The sequence below is a fragment of the Triturus cristatus genome, chromosome 4_1, assembly GCF_964204655.1.
Source record: "Triturus cristatus chromosome 4_1, aTriCri1.1, whole genome shotgun sequence".
Taxonomy (NCBI): Eukaryota; Metazoa; Chordata; class Amphibia; order Caudata; family Salamandridae; genus Triturus; species Triturus cristatus.
In genome coordinates this window covers 730,249,623-730,268,554 of record NC_140585.1, presented here as the reverse complement: position 1 = coordinate 730,268,554, position 18,932 = coordinate 730,249,623, and the positions used below count along the sequence as shown (strand labels likewise).

Genomic DNA, 18,932 nt, shown 5'->3' with positions numbered 1-18,932 from the left:
TGTGCTTCTTTCTTACGTGTAATCCTAGTGCGATCTCTGAATGTCTGCGCCTAAAACTAAAAGGCGCCACTTCGTTTACAACCCACGAACGGACTTTGTGCTTTCAAAGGACACCGGCCACATGTGTTTCAGTTCAGAACAATATGACTTGTAATAGTTTGGTAGTTACCCCCAGTCACTATCGCACGATGTTACTACCTGCCGGATGGCTTTTCTCATGGGGTAATACTTCCTGGCCATTTGTCCCTGCAAACATTTCCGGAGGCCCTTGTGCCATTACAAGACTCAGTTTGTTGATGTTCGCATCGCATCCGAATGCCAACTCTCGTGTGCTTCGAGATACTGTAATGTTACAGGAGGATTGTGACCCATCTTTGCATTTATATTCCAAGTCTGAATACCTTAGCTTAGCTGTTTCAATTATTGGTGTTCCTGCTTTGGCGGTTTATAATGCCAAATCTATTGGGAAAATGGCCTGCTGGATGGTGAAATCTATTAATCATACTTCTACAATTTTGTCTGACATGCTATTAGACGCCCAGGGTGAACGTAGGGCCATTTTGCAAAATAGAGCAGCCATTGATTATCTTTTGCTTAAACATGGACATGATTGCTCGGACTTTGAAGGTCTCTGTTGTTTTAACTTGTCTGACCATACACAATCCATTCGTGCTCACATCGACAAGTTGCGTGACTTAACAGAAGAAGTTAGAAAACACATTGACCAGGGCTGGTTTGACTGGCTCTTTAATTGGTTACCTGATATACACTTGCTACGCCAAATATTAGGTGGTATTTTGATTGCTGTTGCTGTTTTGATTTCTATCTGTTGCTTTCTTCAGTGTATTCCTTCATTATTTCAATTCTGCACACTTGGTACTAGACATAGATCTGTTAGCTTTGTTTCATATTATTCTTCCACAGATGTTAGCTCCATTTAATGAATGTATAATAGACTGAAGTCAAGGGTGAAATGTACTGCTCGATTTTTCCGGTCTTATTGTGTTGAAGGGTGATTTAGGTGACTTCAGTCTCTTTCCATTCAAGTCTAAGGGTTAGGGTAGTGAATGGAGCCTATTTATTAGGCACTTCGACATGATTCTGTGCTCTTCCCCATAGATCAGGGCTTGCACATATAGCCTAGGGGATAGATTCGTTAGTATTAGGGATAACCTGTCCTGTAGTGAGGGTATTTCATGGAGCCGTGCTGAATGCAGGCCTGGTAGGCCTTAAACGGGAGATACTCCATCTTTCCTCCTGCTCTGGCAGCTTGGATGTTTCTAGGTCATAGGCAGTGTTTTAGTTAGGAGGTGTTATTCGCTTGGAGAGAACCGGTTCAGGCCGGCCCTTATCGAAGGATTGTATTTTTCTTCATGCCGAAGACACTACATCAGTCCGGCCGGCTGGGAACGTGTCCTTGGCACGGGGAGGTACAAGAATTTGGTGGGCGGCAGGTTACGGGCTGGAATTTTCCATGAGGAAATGCACGTCTATATTAGTAAAAGTTTGAGGCAGATACTGGCACTTGCTTCTAGTCCATAGGCGGCACCTGGCCGTTAGTAGTAAAGCTGCTACTTATTCCAGGGAAGACAGATGACAAACTTGGAGGTGGAGAAAAACCGAGAAATAGATATTCCAAAGAGAAGAGAGTAGCCGATGAGGAAGAGGTCCCAGTGACTCGGAGAGGGAGACGGGAGTAAACCCGTGATTACGGAGGTGTGACTTCCAGGCGAAGCCGAGGCGCAGACGAGAAGGGAACCTAGATGACCATTGAGTGCAGGCTACATACGACCAAGGTGATGTCAACCCCTTACTATTAGAGTGTACAACTTAATCTTTCACTTTTCTTTGCAGGTTATGTGATATGTATTATGTTCCGTGAGTGTGCATGTAATAACTAAATAAAGTATTCAGTTTGTAGTAAAGCAATATGTGCTACGTGTTCTTGTGTAAGAGGGTAACCTATTCTTCTAGTCAGCTGTGACTTGACATGAACAGATGTTAATCCTGATCAGGTAGGTGGTAACTGAGTAAGGGAGAAAGGAGCCCTTCGAACTAGGGAACAAGTTGTGCTCAACTAGCTGTCTTTGTGTGATCTGATATATATAGTAACACTGATGTTGTGGTAATTATAGGATGAACTCGTGCTAAGGCTGCCGTCTGGGCAGGAAGTCCTGGGTCCGTTTGGGACCGCGAGGCTGTGACTGCCGTCTGGGCAGGGAGTCTGTGGCTGCCGTCTGGGCAGGAAGTCCTGGGTCCGTTTGGGACCGCGAGGCTGTGCTAAGGCTGCCGTCTGGGCAGGAAGTCCTGGGTCCGTTTGGGACCGCGAGGCTGTGGCTGCCGTCTGGGCAGGAAGTCCTGGGTCCGTTTGGGACCGCGAGGCTGTGACTGCCGTCTGGGCAGGGAGTCTGTGGCTGCCGTCTGGGCAGGAAGTCCTGGGTCCGTTTGGGACCGCGAGGCTGTGCTAAGGCTGCCGTCTGGGCAGGAAGTCCTGGGTCCGTTTGGGACCGCGAGGCTGTGGCTGCCGTCTGGGCAGGAAGTCCTGGGTCCGTTTGGGACCGCAAGGCTGTGGCTGCCGTCTGGGCAGGAAGTCCTGGGTCCGTTTGGGGCCGCGAGGCTGTGGCTGCCGTCTGGGCAGGAAGTCCTGGGTCCATTTGGGACCGCGAGGCTGTGACTGCCGTCTGGGCAGGAAGTCTGTGGCTGCCGTCTGGGCAGGAAGTCCTGGGTCCGTTTGGGACCGCGAGGCTGTGACTTGTAGGTCTTGGTATATATAGTAGGAATTCCCTGTCCTTAGGTGGTACATATATGTGGTTATTTAGGTGTAAATAGGCCCTAGGGAGGGGGTAACGTTCTGGTTTGGGTTAGAGAGGCTCTGCTGAGCGGGTTCTATCTGATCCGAAGACCCAAGCAGAACACGGTATAAGCTCGCCCTTCCGGTACAAATCCCCCAGCGTGCGCACATCAGCTTCCCACCAATCCACCAGTGCGGGGCCGCGAGCACTCCTCCCCCACCAGGGGAGCCCTCCATTTGGATGACCTCAGTTTAGGTCATCCAAAATGCGCAGTTCCTGGGGGTCCTAGGAACTACACAACAGAACCTTTATCACCAGAGTTATGGAGACATTTTTATTGTTGTTTGAAACATGCTGGACATATAAGGAACTCTGCAGCAGGTGTTTTTAAACCTGTGTTATTCCTAAACACATCGCCTTCCCCCCAGGCTAGTGACAGGTGAGGCTGCACCGGTAGCACCACCCTAGAGCCTACCCAGTCACCCACTTGCTACTCCTAGCCCAGGTGAGCAGGAAACAAGCAGTTTCCTTCCTGGTAGACAAAGTGCACAAGTGATGCCCTAGCTTGAGGGAGTCAGCATGCCTTTATTTCAACGATCATTTTCTTTTAGCTCGTGCGTTGCAAAAAAGACAATCGTGCGACTGATGGTCTCATGGAAGGAGTGTGGCACAAGCTCATCTGTAGAATATTCCTGGAGCTGCTACTAGCTCTGCCTAATGTGGGACACAGTAACTGGTCATGCAAGGCTCAGGTACATGGCATATGCTCCTTTTCCAGGCCCCCTCGTTCAATTTGCATTACAGTATTTGGGTTCTTGCTGCTAGTCCAGAAATTACATCTGTTAGGCAAGACTTTAATCCATCTCTCAGGCTTGTTAGTCAAAGAGGAACAGTTTGAGCACCCACTCTTACAGTTATGTGTTACGCATTACTACTGACTCCCCAAAATCTATACTTTCTATCAGCAGTGAAGCAAGGGTGACATGGCCCCTGGTGCAAGCAAGGAACATGGATATAATTTGGGACCATTGAGCCCCTAGCACACCTTAGGGCCCAAATGCTACTGCACCTGCACTACTCTCTCTCCTGAATATATTCTTATAACATCAGTCAGGTCAATACCAAGAGCAAGTAGTGAGAAGGGCCACCGCGGTGCCAGGAGAGAAAACAGCAGGTAAACATTGAATGGATAATATTTTATCATTCTAATACTTTTCCTTTAAAAAGTCAAGCATGAAAGTACACAAACGTCTAACAATAAGCTAGGACTCCCAAAATTTAGCATTGAATTGCAGTACTTTCCCTCTTCATCAGATTTTAACCGATGCTTAGATTAACACCACCAAAGAAAATACAATCTAAAAAAATAACATTAATGTCTTGGAAAATAAGAAAACAGGAGATTGCTTCACCTTAGCCATGCCAATTGTGATATCAAGTGAAAGGAGTGGCGTCCAAGGCCCATTGGTGAAGAATGTGACCCAACATTTTGGGAGAATACTGGAGGAGAGACTATGAAAAGAAATGGAGGAGCTCACTGGTGGAGTTACAGGTTTCAGAGTGATGAAAAGATGGCATGAATGGAAGCAAGCAACCCACCTTAGGTTCTTTACAGGAGAGAGTAGAAACGCATGAAAATATCACAAAATATCAGGGGCATATAACTACATGGATTTCAAGGTGTGGAAATAAGTACTGCCACCACAGTATGCGAAGACATGGTGGATGGAATGGTATTAGCAGCCCAACCTGCATGAATTATTTACACCTCCCTCATAACTGCACTCTGGGTGTTCAGAGGCTGAACAGGCCACGTTTCTTTGCTGATATTCATCAGAAAAAGTTACCTGAGCTCCATACACGCGCTGCATAGCCTGCAGTAATTGGTTTGTATATTCTGTTAGCGTTCCTGCATCTTCTTCAAACACACTAAGTAAGGAGCGAGTCTGTAAAACAGAAAAACAAATATATGCTGATTATTTACAGAAAAAAAGAAATTCCCTTTTGAAGTCATAAAATAAACTAATTCACTTGAATTAAAAAACATATTTGAATTACAGATTGGAAACAATGCTTGTTTACAAAAAGAAGTGTTTCCTTCTTCATATAGATTCAATGTCTTTGTCTTTCTCCATAATCATCTTCTTCCACCTTCTTGGTATTAGGGGTCTGGGACTTCTGTAATCGTTTTGTAGCATTTCTGTGATGTAACCTCCAGAAAAGGATGCAGTAGCCAGGTAAAGCCCCAGAGAATTTGTAAATTAATAACACAGCTTCCTTTGTCAGGTGGTTGAAGAGTTCCTTTTCCACGTTGGGCTCGTTTCTAGGTCATGTATACAGGATTTAAATAATGTCACGGATCACTGGAGCCCCTGGCCAGTTGAGTCAGGAAGGAGGCCTTGGTGAGAGGCTTTAGATGGAGGGAGACATCGAATAATTTATATAATTCTAAGGCTGGCAGTGGAGCCCTGGATGCAATTCCCTGGAATCTTCTGATTGGTGCTGGATCACAGCTTTTCTTTTATGTACATGAGGGATCCATAATAATCTACTATGGAGCATAACACACAGATACTAAAATCTGAGAATTCACTCTCCAAAATCGTTTAAACAAGCTTGGTCATTGGGCAACGAACAATTTGAGTGAATTCTCAGATTTGAGTATCCACAGATAGGTATGGTATGCCCAAACTGACATAGGGTGTATATGAAGGGGGAAATATTGCCCTTCCTGACATAAATAATTATTACTGGGCCTATCAACTGACTGTGATTAGGGAATTAGCCTTTGGCCTCCTGGCGCAACCATTCTTGAGGGTAGACACCCACGCAATGGTGCCAAGAGGGTACCTGGCTGCATTATACCATATGAAATTACAAGAAACATTGCCACAACATAGGCAAATGCCTTTGAAAATCTGAGACAAGGCCACACAACATCACAAATGGGGTGGGGTTATAATAAAAAAAAAAAAGGAAGTAGGAAGACTTGAGGGATTTCACAAATGGGGTAAAATAAGTACAAGTAAAATAGGGGCGAGCGGAGGACGGACCCGTGAAAAGCAAACGGGACCAGATATTCTCACATGATAACACTTGATATTGTGAAATATTGTAAAATGCTGCCTTTTGTATACTTAAATATTATTCACTTGCTTTGTTTAACAATCTAAATAGTTCAAACAAAAACCATGTCACAGATGAAGACATTGAAGTAGATGTGTGTTAGGGCTATTCACTATCACGCCCTCATTTTCTCTATTAGTGAAAGCCTTTCACCAGTATCGGTGATCTTTTTTTCTGTTTATCTTTGTTAACTCGGTTTACTGCTTGGGGCCAGTAAAAAGACTGCTTAGGTTACTTACAACTCATCCTGGAGAAACACAATTGAAGGCCTTGATCTAATGCTCATGCCACACATTCACAAAATATATAAAACCATAGTTAAAAACTGTGTTATGTTTATAGCTCAAACACGTAAAACCACAAACATTTGCCAGTACTGGTGCACCGTAACTCATGACATTGCCCTTTGGTGCTCCTTTTATCTGTTTCTGTGTAACTGTGGCAAAATAGGTGTTTTGAGCATTGTGAATGCCGTGAGTTATGGTATGTTTCGTGTGCATTCATAATCATAACTGGTGAATCTCAGTGGTTTTATGCATTTGCGCCAGAACCATAACTCATTTTTAACTGTGTTTTTTCAGTAAATTGCATTTTTTTATGATGTACTTAACTGCCAACCCAGCTGCTCGTGGCCTTTGGACTGGAACTCTAAAGTTCAGACTATCGGTACTCTCAGCCCTATTATTTAGCACATAGGTTTCCTGTACAATAATGTCATCCTTGGATTTTATCCATTTTCCAGCTTCTTCCTACAGCTACTCTTTCCCTAGCAAGGCCTTTAAGGCCCATCAGCCTCGTAATGGGCAATCAGGATGTCAATTTCACACCTCAGCTCGCTTTGTGGTATGCACAATGTCCAGCTGTCACCCACCCTGACATGTATTTAGAGACAGGAATAGGCACAGAATGGTTAAAGTAAGAAAAATACAACTTATAAAAGTAGTGTTTTCAGACTTGCAATTTAAAATCCAACTTCACCATGAGTTGTGAGTTCAAATTGGGAGCCCGGAGACACCAAAGTCAAAATGTGTTTCTTGTCCCAATTGGAAATTACAGTTCTAAAAGGAATAAGGTATCCCAATGCTAATCTATGGGCTAGATAGGCCTTGCAATAGTGAAAATCTTTTCCCTATCTGGACATGTAAAACTTAAAAGTATATGTCCAGCTTTTTAAATACATGACACCCTGCGTGGGGCCATCTAGGGCCTACCGTAGGGGTAACGTATATTAAGGAGGAGGGTTTGGCCCTGGCAAATTGCCAGGTCGACAGGTCAGTTTAAAACTTCACACACAGGCTCTGCATTGGCAAGCCTGAGACATGTTTAAAGGTATATAGAATGGGTGGCACATTCAGTCCTGCAGGCCCATTAGTAGCATTAATTTACAGCACCTGGGCACATGTCCAGGGACTTATAAGTATATTAAATATGGCAATTGTGGATACGCCAATGTTATCATGTTTTTAGGGACAGAGCACCTGCACTTTAGTACTGCTCAGCAGGTAAAGTGCCCAGAATCCTAAAGCCAACAAAAATGAAGACAGAAAAATATGAGGTCAGAAGGCAAAAATGTCAGGGATAACTACTCCAAGGATGGCAGGTCTAACACACATGCATTTTACAAACTTGTAGTTTAACTGGGTGTGTTCACCATTCAGACTTGAATTCGTGCTCATCTGAACATGCCTACCTTCAATTCTTGAGGAATGGTAGTAGAAGCAATGTGTGAGCTTCTGGAAGCTCTGGGAAGGTGCACAGAATGTTTTAATATTGTTTCATTTTTATAGACACAAAGTTGACAGGTTTTGGTTTACCATATCTGTTCCCCTTATGGGATTATGCCTTTGGTAGAGAAATCACCCAATGTGTGAGATAAAGGCATCCGTTTGAGATATTCAGAAAAATGAGAACCCAAGTAAGCTTGCGGTCTATTCTGATTGTATATATCACCAACCAGGCATTTTATAGCAAATTCATATTTTTTTTCTTGTAGATGGAATCCTAATTTTACTGTCTTGTTTACAATTGTTCTAAATTCTGCCCATAAATTAATTGGATTGTTTTCAATGCTTCCTTTAAATGATTGTGCCATATTTTGTTTGACTTTGATCTAGTTATTTCTTGTCAAATTGCATTACTGTTTTTTACTTGTTTTTTTCTATCTTGAACACATTGTTTAAAATTGTGGATTCACAAATCTTATTTTCCTCCACTATCATATAATTCCTACCTGGCAATCAAATCTGCTTCACCTCTGGGGGAAATGCAGGTGACACATTACACCCATTATTATATAAGATCTTAAAAACTCTCTGCTCATCTTAGATCAATGTAAAGTGTACATCATTTCAAATTACTACCCACTCTAGGCTTTACCACTATAATAACAAACATGAGCAATATGTAACAAGAGCAGTTGTACTTCTCTTTACTTAAATATTAGTTGCTCATTTCCAAGAAAGTCAAGAAACTTGGGGTGCACAGGGTTTTAAAATGCTGTTCCTATGTTATGAACATATAACTTGGAAAACTCCACCTCAATGGAGCTACCTTGAATACAATGCTCTTGATTTCCTGACATCCAGAGACATAAATCTGAAACAAGGCACTCCTACAGAAGAATATCAACTCCCATTGAGTCAGCTTGAATAATATGAAAGCTTTTAGGACAATACTTCACAATTTATGGCCTAGACCAGATACTTCCTGAAACAAACTTAATGTTCATTTTTTGTTGTCGAGTGATAGAGCAGCCTGTATGGTTCTTGATACTTTGGACTTGACACTGAAAATACAAGGAACTTTTCCACTTCTTATACCTTCAATAGTTCTGCTTTCTTAAACATTAGATGGAAGCAAACACAAGGAAAACATACTATGCTTGCAAAGTAAAAAGCCTTTTATAAATAAAAAAAAACGTCTTGAATAGAACTAGTGAACCCCACTTTCACACAGTGTCCGAAAAAGAGGATGGTTTATGACTGGTATAACATATCAGGTCTTTTCTCTAAATACTGTATCAGTCAGTGGTTACGGTGAAGTATCCATTGCAGTCCTATCATTACTATCATTATCACTGGTATTCCAGGACATTAGATATTCTTGCACTCCAATTAGATAACAAAGTCCTTCCCTTTGGACGTTTGGGTCACTGTCTGTAGCTGGGCTAAGCTATGAAGTTTTACAACAAGAACTGGTTGTTGATTTGGAATAATCACACACAACATCCAGTAACAGACATTGTTATAAAAGATATGTTGTTTTTACACGTTGGTAAAGTTGAGCAGTTAAAATGAAGAACAACAAGACAAAGCAGATGTTACTTGCACATTTTAGGGCCATAACATGGCACAAGCAGGTTTGTAAGACTATGTGATAAGGTGTTATAATGTATACATATATAACATATAAATTACACAGGAGACTGTGAACAATGAAATTCTGCTGAGAAGATATGCATGTTCTCTGAAACCCTTGTAATCCTTTGACTTTCAACTAACAAAAGATTCCCGATTATATGCTAAAAATGCAGCATGAATTCTATGACAGGTCTGCCCTTTGTCCTTGTTATTCAGTGGCCTTGACAACAAGGAGGGACATCTCAGGTGGTTTGAGCTAGGTATCAGAGAATGTGCGAAAACTCCTGCTAACGCAAATTTAATTATTTGCCAAATGCTTTATTAAAAATACAAATGTCCAAAATTCACATTCAAAATAAAGTATGCTTAATGCAAAATTTGTAGTAGGCAAACACACCTAGAACGTATAGGCCTGTAACTTAGTAAAGAAGCCTTGAGTTTAATTAAGTTGACATATGTAATGACACCATGTTTGATATGGAGGTCCATTAATACTGAAATGCTTGTTTTTCACTTTAAAAGTTATTTTTCTTCTCTTTGCAGCAGGTTTTTCCTTTTTGAAAGCTACTGATTATTAGTTGATGAATAGAAATGTGTTGTATTAGACCACTGATAGCGAGGTTCACACCACAAAACATGTAGATGACAGGGAGGATGATTCATGGGAAGACAATATTACAAACAAGAAAGGATGTGCCTGCAACATTCCGGACCAGAGACGTTTTAATGCATGGGCAAAATGGGTGCTGGCCCAGGGCCCCAGCCTTTAGAGGGGTGCCCCTGATATCACTGTTCTGCTCAGTCTTGCACTGATGACCTTGAATAATTCTTTAATGTGGGTGATGTGTGAGAGTCTCTTCCAGACATTTGGCACATATTAGGTTTATGTTTCATGCAACAACCATAAAAAGGTTTCCTTTAGATCAAAACAGGACCTCACATATGAGAACTGGAGGGTGTCACAGAGATTATTTGCAGAAATATTAGTGAGCTGCTGCTGCTGTGGTTCATTATTGAAAACACGTCACTATCCCTGAATATTAGATGGAAACACATTTAGAATTTGTATGTGTGTGCCTGGGCACTGTCGTCAGTGAGTTAGTCAAAGAGGGCATGAAAGAGCTGAAATTGGATCATAAATTCAAAGCTGTTCCGAACAGTGGCCCCCAAGTTACGTTTTTACAGAATCCTTAAGATGCCCCTGCCAAGGACACATGGTTGAAAGAGGATTGTACTCTGGTGAGAAGATGGGGAGTAGACCTGTTCCCAAGAGTATGTTGAACGAGCATGATGAAATCTTATTGGTCAACAAGAAGAAAAAAACATTTATGTTGCAACAACAAAAAACATTTATGTTGCAACATAGAAAATGTGTGTTTATATTAGTGCGTGTTCCTAGACTAGTTTAGCAGATTCTTCCACCCTTCAAAGCAGAGCAGACTGTTTGACTGAGAGCAACATCTGTACTGAGTTTCCTGAACATCCCTTAATAAGAAGTCTTAGTTTATTCCTTGGTTTGCTATTATTTGAGCTTTATGCTTATGCTCCACTCTCTCTTCAGAAACTCTTTATGGGTTTTCTAAACTGACACCTTTAAAACCTTTTCGCATTTAATCACAAAGTTAGCTTAGAATAAGGAAGTTTCTTAATGGAACATGCTTGTTAGCTTTTACTATATTAATGCTTGTTTTGATTTACTGAATTGATTCATCTTATTACTAAATATTGATTGATTGATTGATTGATTGTTAACCTTTACTGATTTTTTTGGGGAGAATAATACATTAATAGAACAAATTGAAAAACAAAAAGATTTAAAATAAAACCCTTGAACTCAAGTTACCTCTTTTTATTGACTGAACTAAAGTGACATTAATTGATAATGATTTATGTTGACATTAAACTTTGTAGTCTCAGCTGAAAACAAAGATCCATCAACCTGATGTGCTCGGTGTTCTTGGTAAGGAGAACATGACAGCGGACACCCGTGCTCCAGCACTCCCCAATCCTCGAGAAACGAACCACCCAAAAGGAAACTAAGATGCCAATGCACAAAAAGTTGCTATTATGGTTAAAAGAGCTAACTTTGAAGTTCTAATGTTCAAGTAACTGGAGCAATAGGAGGTAAGGTGGCAGGTTTAAGGTTTAGAAGGGAGGTCTAACTGGTTCCAGAGTCAATATTCAAATAGCACAGCTACTAGTGCTGGAAACGATGTCGCACCGGACATGGTCCAAAGACAATACTACATTTAACTTTATAGCTTTGTGCTCTCTGTTATATTTTCTTTTCTGTTTGTCTACTCAATAGTTGTTTTCCTGTTTTGATGTACTATTGTCACTGTTTATCCATTTATTAAAGAACCATATGCTAAACCTTCTTGCAGAACGCTTATGCAAGTTTACTGATCAAAGAAAATTATTCTTGTTTTTCATTTTGCAATACAACCAGTAAGTTTGAATTTTCTGATATTATTAGTTATATCTATAGGCCAATGAATGTGGACCTGTAAGTAAAGCCAATTCTAATGATGTGAATGCCATTGAGTGGTCTGTGAATTTGGAGATTAGAAGTGAAATGCTTTGTGTAACTAGACAATGACATTGCAGTCATTTCAACAATTTAGCGTGTCCCATTTCAATTCCCGTTTTCATAACTTTTAGATTTATGTCTAATAGTGGACAGCCAGTGATTCTTAAGTTTTTTACCAAAAGAGGAATGTGGATATGTTGCTTTAATTTTAGTATAACCTCTTACATAGCTTTTCAATGTTTGTTTTACGTTTCAAACCAGTCGTCGCAGTAAAACCTCTCACATACCACACACCCAGTTTTTCAGCTGCTACAGTGGGGGCTACTACAGAGTTCATAAGTGTTCGGCTGCAGGAGTAAATCTGTTGTTTTCTATTAAGATGCTTTCTCAGATGTTCTCAAATGGAAGAATACAAAAAAGGATTCTTTGAGTAATCTTGGTGTAATCTCCAACCCAGTCCCCCAATAAGTCAATAACACCTGTAGCAGTGACCCCCACAAGTTTGTAAACACGATGAGCGACTAATAGTATCTTTAGTAGGAGAAGTCGGGGTGCAGCCTTGTCTCTTCCTGGTGCTGATGGGCGCAGGATGGGCTGCCCTAGGCCTGGGCTTTGCCCGGGCATGTCCCGCACCGTGGGAGATCTGCAGCGCTATAAGCGTATCACAGCAGGTGGCTAGTGGCATGCCCCTCCTCTGTCTAAGGCAGCTGGTCCTTGAAGACCTGTGGCAGGGGGCAGTATGACCAGCCGCATCACTCGGAAGAATGTATTTTCACAATACTTTGATTTGGACAATCTTAGTTCTACAATTGATTGTAACGTTATGAGAAAATCCTATTGTGTCCTCTAATAATCTTTTTTTTACAATTCATATTTTGCCCTTGTTGAAGCATGGAGCCTTAGGTTCCTGGATGATGGAGACTGTTTTCATATATCTTTGTTTATCACTCAGAAAGATTTAACATAATCAAACATTGGGTGCTTGAACTCTTCCTACCCACTTGCATAAGCAAATTGCAAAAAGTCCCAAAGTGGGTTCCATCTTTTATATCCGAGTGAAGGATTTGGTCAAGAAGTAATTTTCCGAGTTTGACACTGTGTGCTTTGATGTGACTGAGATGGTCGATATGGTTACTCTCATTGTTCTTTCAAACATAGGAGGTGTACATGCATCTCCAGCCACCCACACATTAAGGAAACCCAAATCTATGCTAAAGTCTCATATCTGGCTTATGTCCCTATCTGAGAAGTTAAGTGCCATGGGGGACTGAATATGTTTATTAATTACCAAATTGAATATTTCACAACACTACCTGGGTAACAAACACCTTTCAGCATTTAGAAAGGTCAGAAACTGTTTTATTCAGCTCTATATAAAAAGATTCCATTATCAATATTCCAACTAGGTTTCTGGACAATTGTTCAGCCACTCTTAGATATCACCACAGCAGAGTATTTGGTCAGGTATTGCAGGTATTTTGTTTTTTGTTACAAAAAAACAAAATGAATGTCTAACCATATAGTTGTTTGAAAAACTCCTCTGAGGTCTTGTGTTTATTCATGTCTTCTCAAATCCTATCCTCTTTCAAATCAGGCTTTCACTCCACAACACATCTCATTTCTAGTGACTTTGTATGTTAACATCCCCCTTCAATGTTATCCCACGTGTCCATTTAAAGCAAGCTTGCTCTGCTGCATAGCTTTGAAAGGTCTTAAATATGAAATTTTAATGTGGACATTGCTTAGTGTTAAACATGCAAACATGAACAATTGCCTCCTTTCCTTTAGAACGCCTCCTTTTTAAGGATCTGTGCAAGGCGTGATAACCCTCTCCCACGCGCTAGCCATTTTTCTTTTTATGGCTGAAGAATAAATCTTCATTTTCTACCACTGCCCTATATTCACTGTTGGTTTTCCTTTCATCTTTGAACTTACTGTACTCTACTAATATTGAATTTTACAGTTTATGATTATGGTAAGGTGAAGGAGTACTGTTTGAATGGTTTAAATAAATAAAATGACCAACTAATTTCCAGACTCGGAAAGCATGTTTAACCTCAGCTATTGATTAGTGAAAGGTAAATAATATTTATTCCAATTGTGGATCCACCACTCATGTTTAGTAGGGTGTAAAACATATGTAGTGCGAGTAGGCTAAAAGCATAGGATCTCAAGGGACTGCTTCAGACTTTCTAATGTAAAGTACAAAATTACTCTTCTCTCTAAAACATGAAACGTGGTAAGCAGTTGGATCACTTTATCACTTGCATTCTGTCCTGGTGTAAACAAAGCACATTCCTTTTCGATGGTGGTGAATGGCTTTCTATTTCAACATTGGAGGACAAATCAACACTTTTAGTGATAATACTGTATTTTCGATTATTCCTCAACTCCAAAACAGTCTTAGGAGCCAGTCATTAGTGTGATTTACACGATTACAGCATGACAACACAACAACAAATCCAATTGTTTGGATATCTGCAAAGGTCTGAAAGGTTTTAAACAGTTTTGAAAATCCGAGATGATTGCCGTATCACAGTTGTGAGGTTAAACCATTCAGTGGCTGCATTAGAAACTACGTTTTGATGTCCTGTGTTCCTTTATTGCAGGAAGTAGTGATCAAAGGTCAACATCTTGGCTGCACAAACTCAAATCTCCAGAGTGATACTGATAACCAGGGAAAGGATTTATTCTCTCACCGATATGCTTTGATGTGATTAAAGTTCAAGGTGGGAATATTGCTAGTGCTTGCAATAACAATTAACCTACTTATCACTCGTCAAAAGAATGTTGTTTTCATGAAGGTAACGTTGAAAATAAGCTCAATTAGATAGAGAAAAATACCTAAAAAATAATGGAAAATTGATAACATTCTAGGAAGATCCTTCATATCCCTTATGCAATTTTAGGGCCCTGCCCGTCTGTATGTTAGCTATTTATAGACTTTATTTTAGTGGAAGATCCGCATATTCTGTTCTAAGGCCTACAGACTAAAAATATGTCAGAGTAAAAAGCTATGGGCCAGAGGTCTAAAGCCATTTGTGGTTGCAAACCTTGGGAATCGCAAAAGCACAGGTTAGCGAATGCAGAATGTTTTTTGGGTATGTACTAAACTCATAATGTGATTCTACAAAGGATTACCGACTTGCAAAATGGGCTAAGAAATACCGAAACGCAATTTGGAAGGGTTGTGTTTAAGGCCTCACTTCCAATTTGCGATTTGGCAAGCATCGTATCGTCCGTGGCTGTAATTCTGTTTGCGAGCCAATGAAAAAGTTACCATTGGGACCTCTTCTCTTTCACAAATGTTGGAAAAAGTTTGGGGATAGGCAGTGCTGTACCGGACTACTGCCAACCCTTACAGAGACTTCAAAAAAGAGAGCTTTTTAAAATCAGCTTTGTTTCCTATAAGGAGTAAGGACTACATGTACAAAACATTTTTTTACTTTATTGAATGGTTATCACAGATCTGATGGTCTGCACACACTGGCAGGCCGCCAGGCCTTTGATGGACTCCGACAGGAGTGAGTTGACCTACCTCATGCTAATTAATCAGATATGGGAAATTGCAATCCACTCCAAATGCTTATTTTGCGAACAGACATTTCATTATATTAGATCCGTTTGCAAAATAAGATTTAATTTGCAAAAAGTTGGTGCTCAATTTGTGACTGCTTTTAATTTTTCACATGAACTCAGCTCCCGAATGTCAACAGATCCCACAAATGATTTCCAGCTTTTACATCCCAGACAATATAATTTTTAAAATTCTAATCTTGAAATGACAGATAAATTACTGTACAGAACTGTACTAAATGTTGGAAGCAAACCGAAGACGTCCATGTGCATATGAAATTTGGTTCCAGTCTACTTCGCTACTTTTACATCATGCTGCTACAAAAAAGTAACATATGCTTTTTATATTCACCCCTTTTACGCACACCTCTTCAAATACCATTAAAGAGTCTGAATAAATTAATCAATAGGCACAAACATTCAAGTATCAACCATATTTAGATTCAATTGTGTGAGTTTCAAGCGTGTTCACCTAACAGAGCAAAACTTATCAGGAAAAACAAAAAAAACTCTAAAGGCCAATTAACATGTTTGGCGATGGAGGGGAGGCGCAGAGTTACTGTTCCAGCACAATATTACAACCCTACATGCCAGTATACCCTCGCGGGTGATAGTGCATTTTACAAATAAACTTAAAATACACCACCCAATTACATGTAAAACAGGGCAGACTTATGAACGTCCAGTCATTCTAGGTCGAATCACACAGTTACCCCTATGCCAGCTAACGTTTTCCTTTACTCCCTGCTTTGAGGACCCCAGACCTGCCATGTCTGTGTATAACTCGAATTACTTACCACCTTCTATGAGCAGGTGTTAAATGTGAGTGGTTCAGGGGAAGAGTAGTTAGGTGGTATTTTGTGGTATTTTGGGGGAAATGTGGAGGCACACTTGTGTGGTTGGGGGTAGCACTGGCTGCCCCTTCGTACTGCACCAGACCGGAGAATTTGGACTAACAGGGGTTGCAATGTCAACTCCCCCAGTAGTACTTGCAGGGGATGGGTACGGGATGGTCAGTGCCTCTGCCCACAGCCTCTACCGTCACCAGTCTACTCCTGCAAATGTTACCGGGTGCAGATTCACTCCTGGTAAGGTTAGGTTCAGCGTTTGCGCACCCATCCTGCTAATTCCAGATCCAGGACACCGGCCCACTCAAAATCAGGAGGAACAGTAAGGCTTCCACCCTCTAAAAAGAGATGCCACTCCAGCTAGCTCCTGATTTGGACTTATCTGATCTATCCATTAACATGGAGGTTTTAGTGTTCTTGCGAGAAAGCCAAATAATTTTGTGTTTACAGACATTTGTAAAACAGAGCTATTAATTTTGAAACCAATATACCAGCCACAGTTTTTGCATAAATAAAACATTCTATTCAAAAACGGTGTTTAGAACATTGATGTTGGTAGGTAGAGAATCAATTTTGAGTTGTTTACATAGTTAGTGGAAACAGCAGTTTAAATCTTGTTAAATTGCACTAATGTATGAATTTTATTGATGAAGACAAACATATCACAAAACAAACTTAAAACCTAAAGGAACATAGAATACATGTAAAAGGCTCAAAACTTGCTTATTTACTTGAGAACGGATGATTATCTATCTTGAGTTTCTTGTTGCAGCAAATGTCCTCTTCCTGCAATTTTGAATTCTTGGAGTTAATCAGTGGCCCGAATGATAGGTGGTAAGGCAGTGAAATAAAGTGCGCTTTACAGGCAGAAATTTCAGAAACTGGAGACACAATGGGTGGTTTAGGTGATTTTGGAAGTTTTTGGTTAGTGGATTTAAGGTTCCTACTTTGTGTGTGGCATGGTAAGATATTGGTAAGAGAGCCAGGTTGGTTATTGATTTTAACACTAAGATGAGCTATTTGTAAAAGGCTCTATTGTTGCGGATGAGCAAAGTGCCTGTAGGGGGGAGATCGCGTGTGCTTATGAAGGGGGAATAAAGTCGAGGCAGTAAAGTGTAGAACCTTGTCAAGAGGTGCACAGAAATTGTTGGGGAGGCTAAACAGAAGACTACTGTAGTAGCCAAATCAATTGAAGACTAGTGAGTTAGTTATTGTTTAGGCCGCATCAGTAAGTGGGTCTTCCTAATGCTAGGTAACTGAAAACGTGATACGGTGATATTGTTGGTGATGAAAGCTTCCATCCTCACAGTCACAGATGGACAAAAGAGTACAGCAAGGTTTCTAACCGATGAGGCAAAAATCAGTGATTTGGGGTAAATAGGATGAATTTAGTCGCAGGTGTGGGTGCAGTGGTGAAAGAAAAACATAAGACTTCAGTTTGGGAGTGGTTTTGCATGAGCGACTAATGCCATCCAGTGTCAAATGGTTATGAGGTTCGGAGATGTGTGTCTGCATGGAAAAAGTGCCTGGGAGTAATAAGGAAGTAGGAATGAGAAGAATATTTGGGTGCTATCTGCGTACTGGTGACATGAGAAGCCTATAGAGGACATGATGTTACAGAGAAAGATATTGCATCGTGAGAAAAGAAGGTGAATGGCTGACACTTATGGGAAACCCACTGGAAGTGGGATGAGTGTAGATATCTTTCAGTCTAAAGGGACCCTAAAAGAGTGGCTGAAGAGAGAGGAGGTAAACCAAGAGTGAACAAGGCAAGTAATGCACAGTAGTGGCAGCTGTTGAACTTAGACAGTGGTGTGGCGCAACATCATTCCTTGAATTTTAGCATGCTAGTGAGCCCAATCTACATTAATGGGGCAGAGTACTTCCACAAAGAAATTTTAGAAAAAAACAGTAACAAGTGTCACATCTTATGGCGCAATGTCCACAAAAATTGGGTAAAATAACCAAATTCTGAAGACACACTAATGAAATATTAAAAACCTTTTGTCATATTCCATGTAAGCTTTATCTTCGGCAGCTTTATTTTTTCCCTTTTTTACCACAAACCTTCTTTTTCATATCCCTGAATGAGGTGGATGAGGTTTGAAATCCAGAAAGCACAAGTTTCCAGGAGTAAAGTGATCTCCAGGGGACCCATAGGAGACTGGGGTTTTGCTCTATAGCCAACATCTTAATTTCTGCTGTGGGAAAAGTAGAGCCAGTCTACAGTTATTCCACTCTTGATGCTCCCAACAATCAACATGTCTGGCGCAACAATCAGCTTTGTACATGCAATGTCTCTACAGTAGACTCTACAGATCGCCCCCCTCAGATAAACATGCAGTGCGTTCATGCGAACTTGCACATGTACTTTACTCATTGGCACGCCCTCATTATATGTGGCTCGCCTCACAGGTGATAATATTTCGACCCAGGTGCCATCATTTATGGCATCTATTACTTCTTTAAAAAAATGTAAAGCGTCAGTTCTATGACAGCAATAATGTACAAGAGACTAAAGCCATTTGCCACACGCTGCCTGCTTTTCTGCTGTCTGCTCGGTCCAGGAGAGACCGCAACGCCTGGGTCTTCACTGTGTCAAGGGGGGTCCAGATGGACACCAAGTCAGAACTTCCACAGGAACGAAGACCTAGTCCCCAAACTTTCAGAAAACTACTCTCAGAGAAAGACAGAATAACCT

General features: G+C 40.9%; 1 protein-coding gene across 3 annotated transcripts in view; it reads right to left on the bottom strand.

Annotated features, from left to right (window-relative positions):
- The window catches only part of APPL2 (adaptor protein, phosphotyrosine interacting with PH domain and leucine zipper 2), a 668,813-nt gene that overhangs the window by 604,903 nt on the left and 44,978 nt on the right, over nt 1-18,932 (bottom strand). For all 3 annotated transcript variants that reach the window (XM_085653220.1, XM_085653222.1, XM_085653221.1), the window contains exon 2: nt 4,640-4,738. In XM_085653220.1, the coding sequence (XP_085509346.1) occupies nt 4,640-4,738 (99 nt within the window). The remainder of the gene's footprint in view (nt 1-4,639; nt 4,739-18,932) is intronic.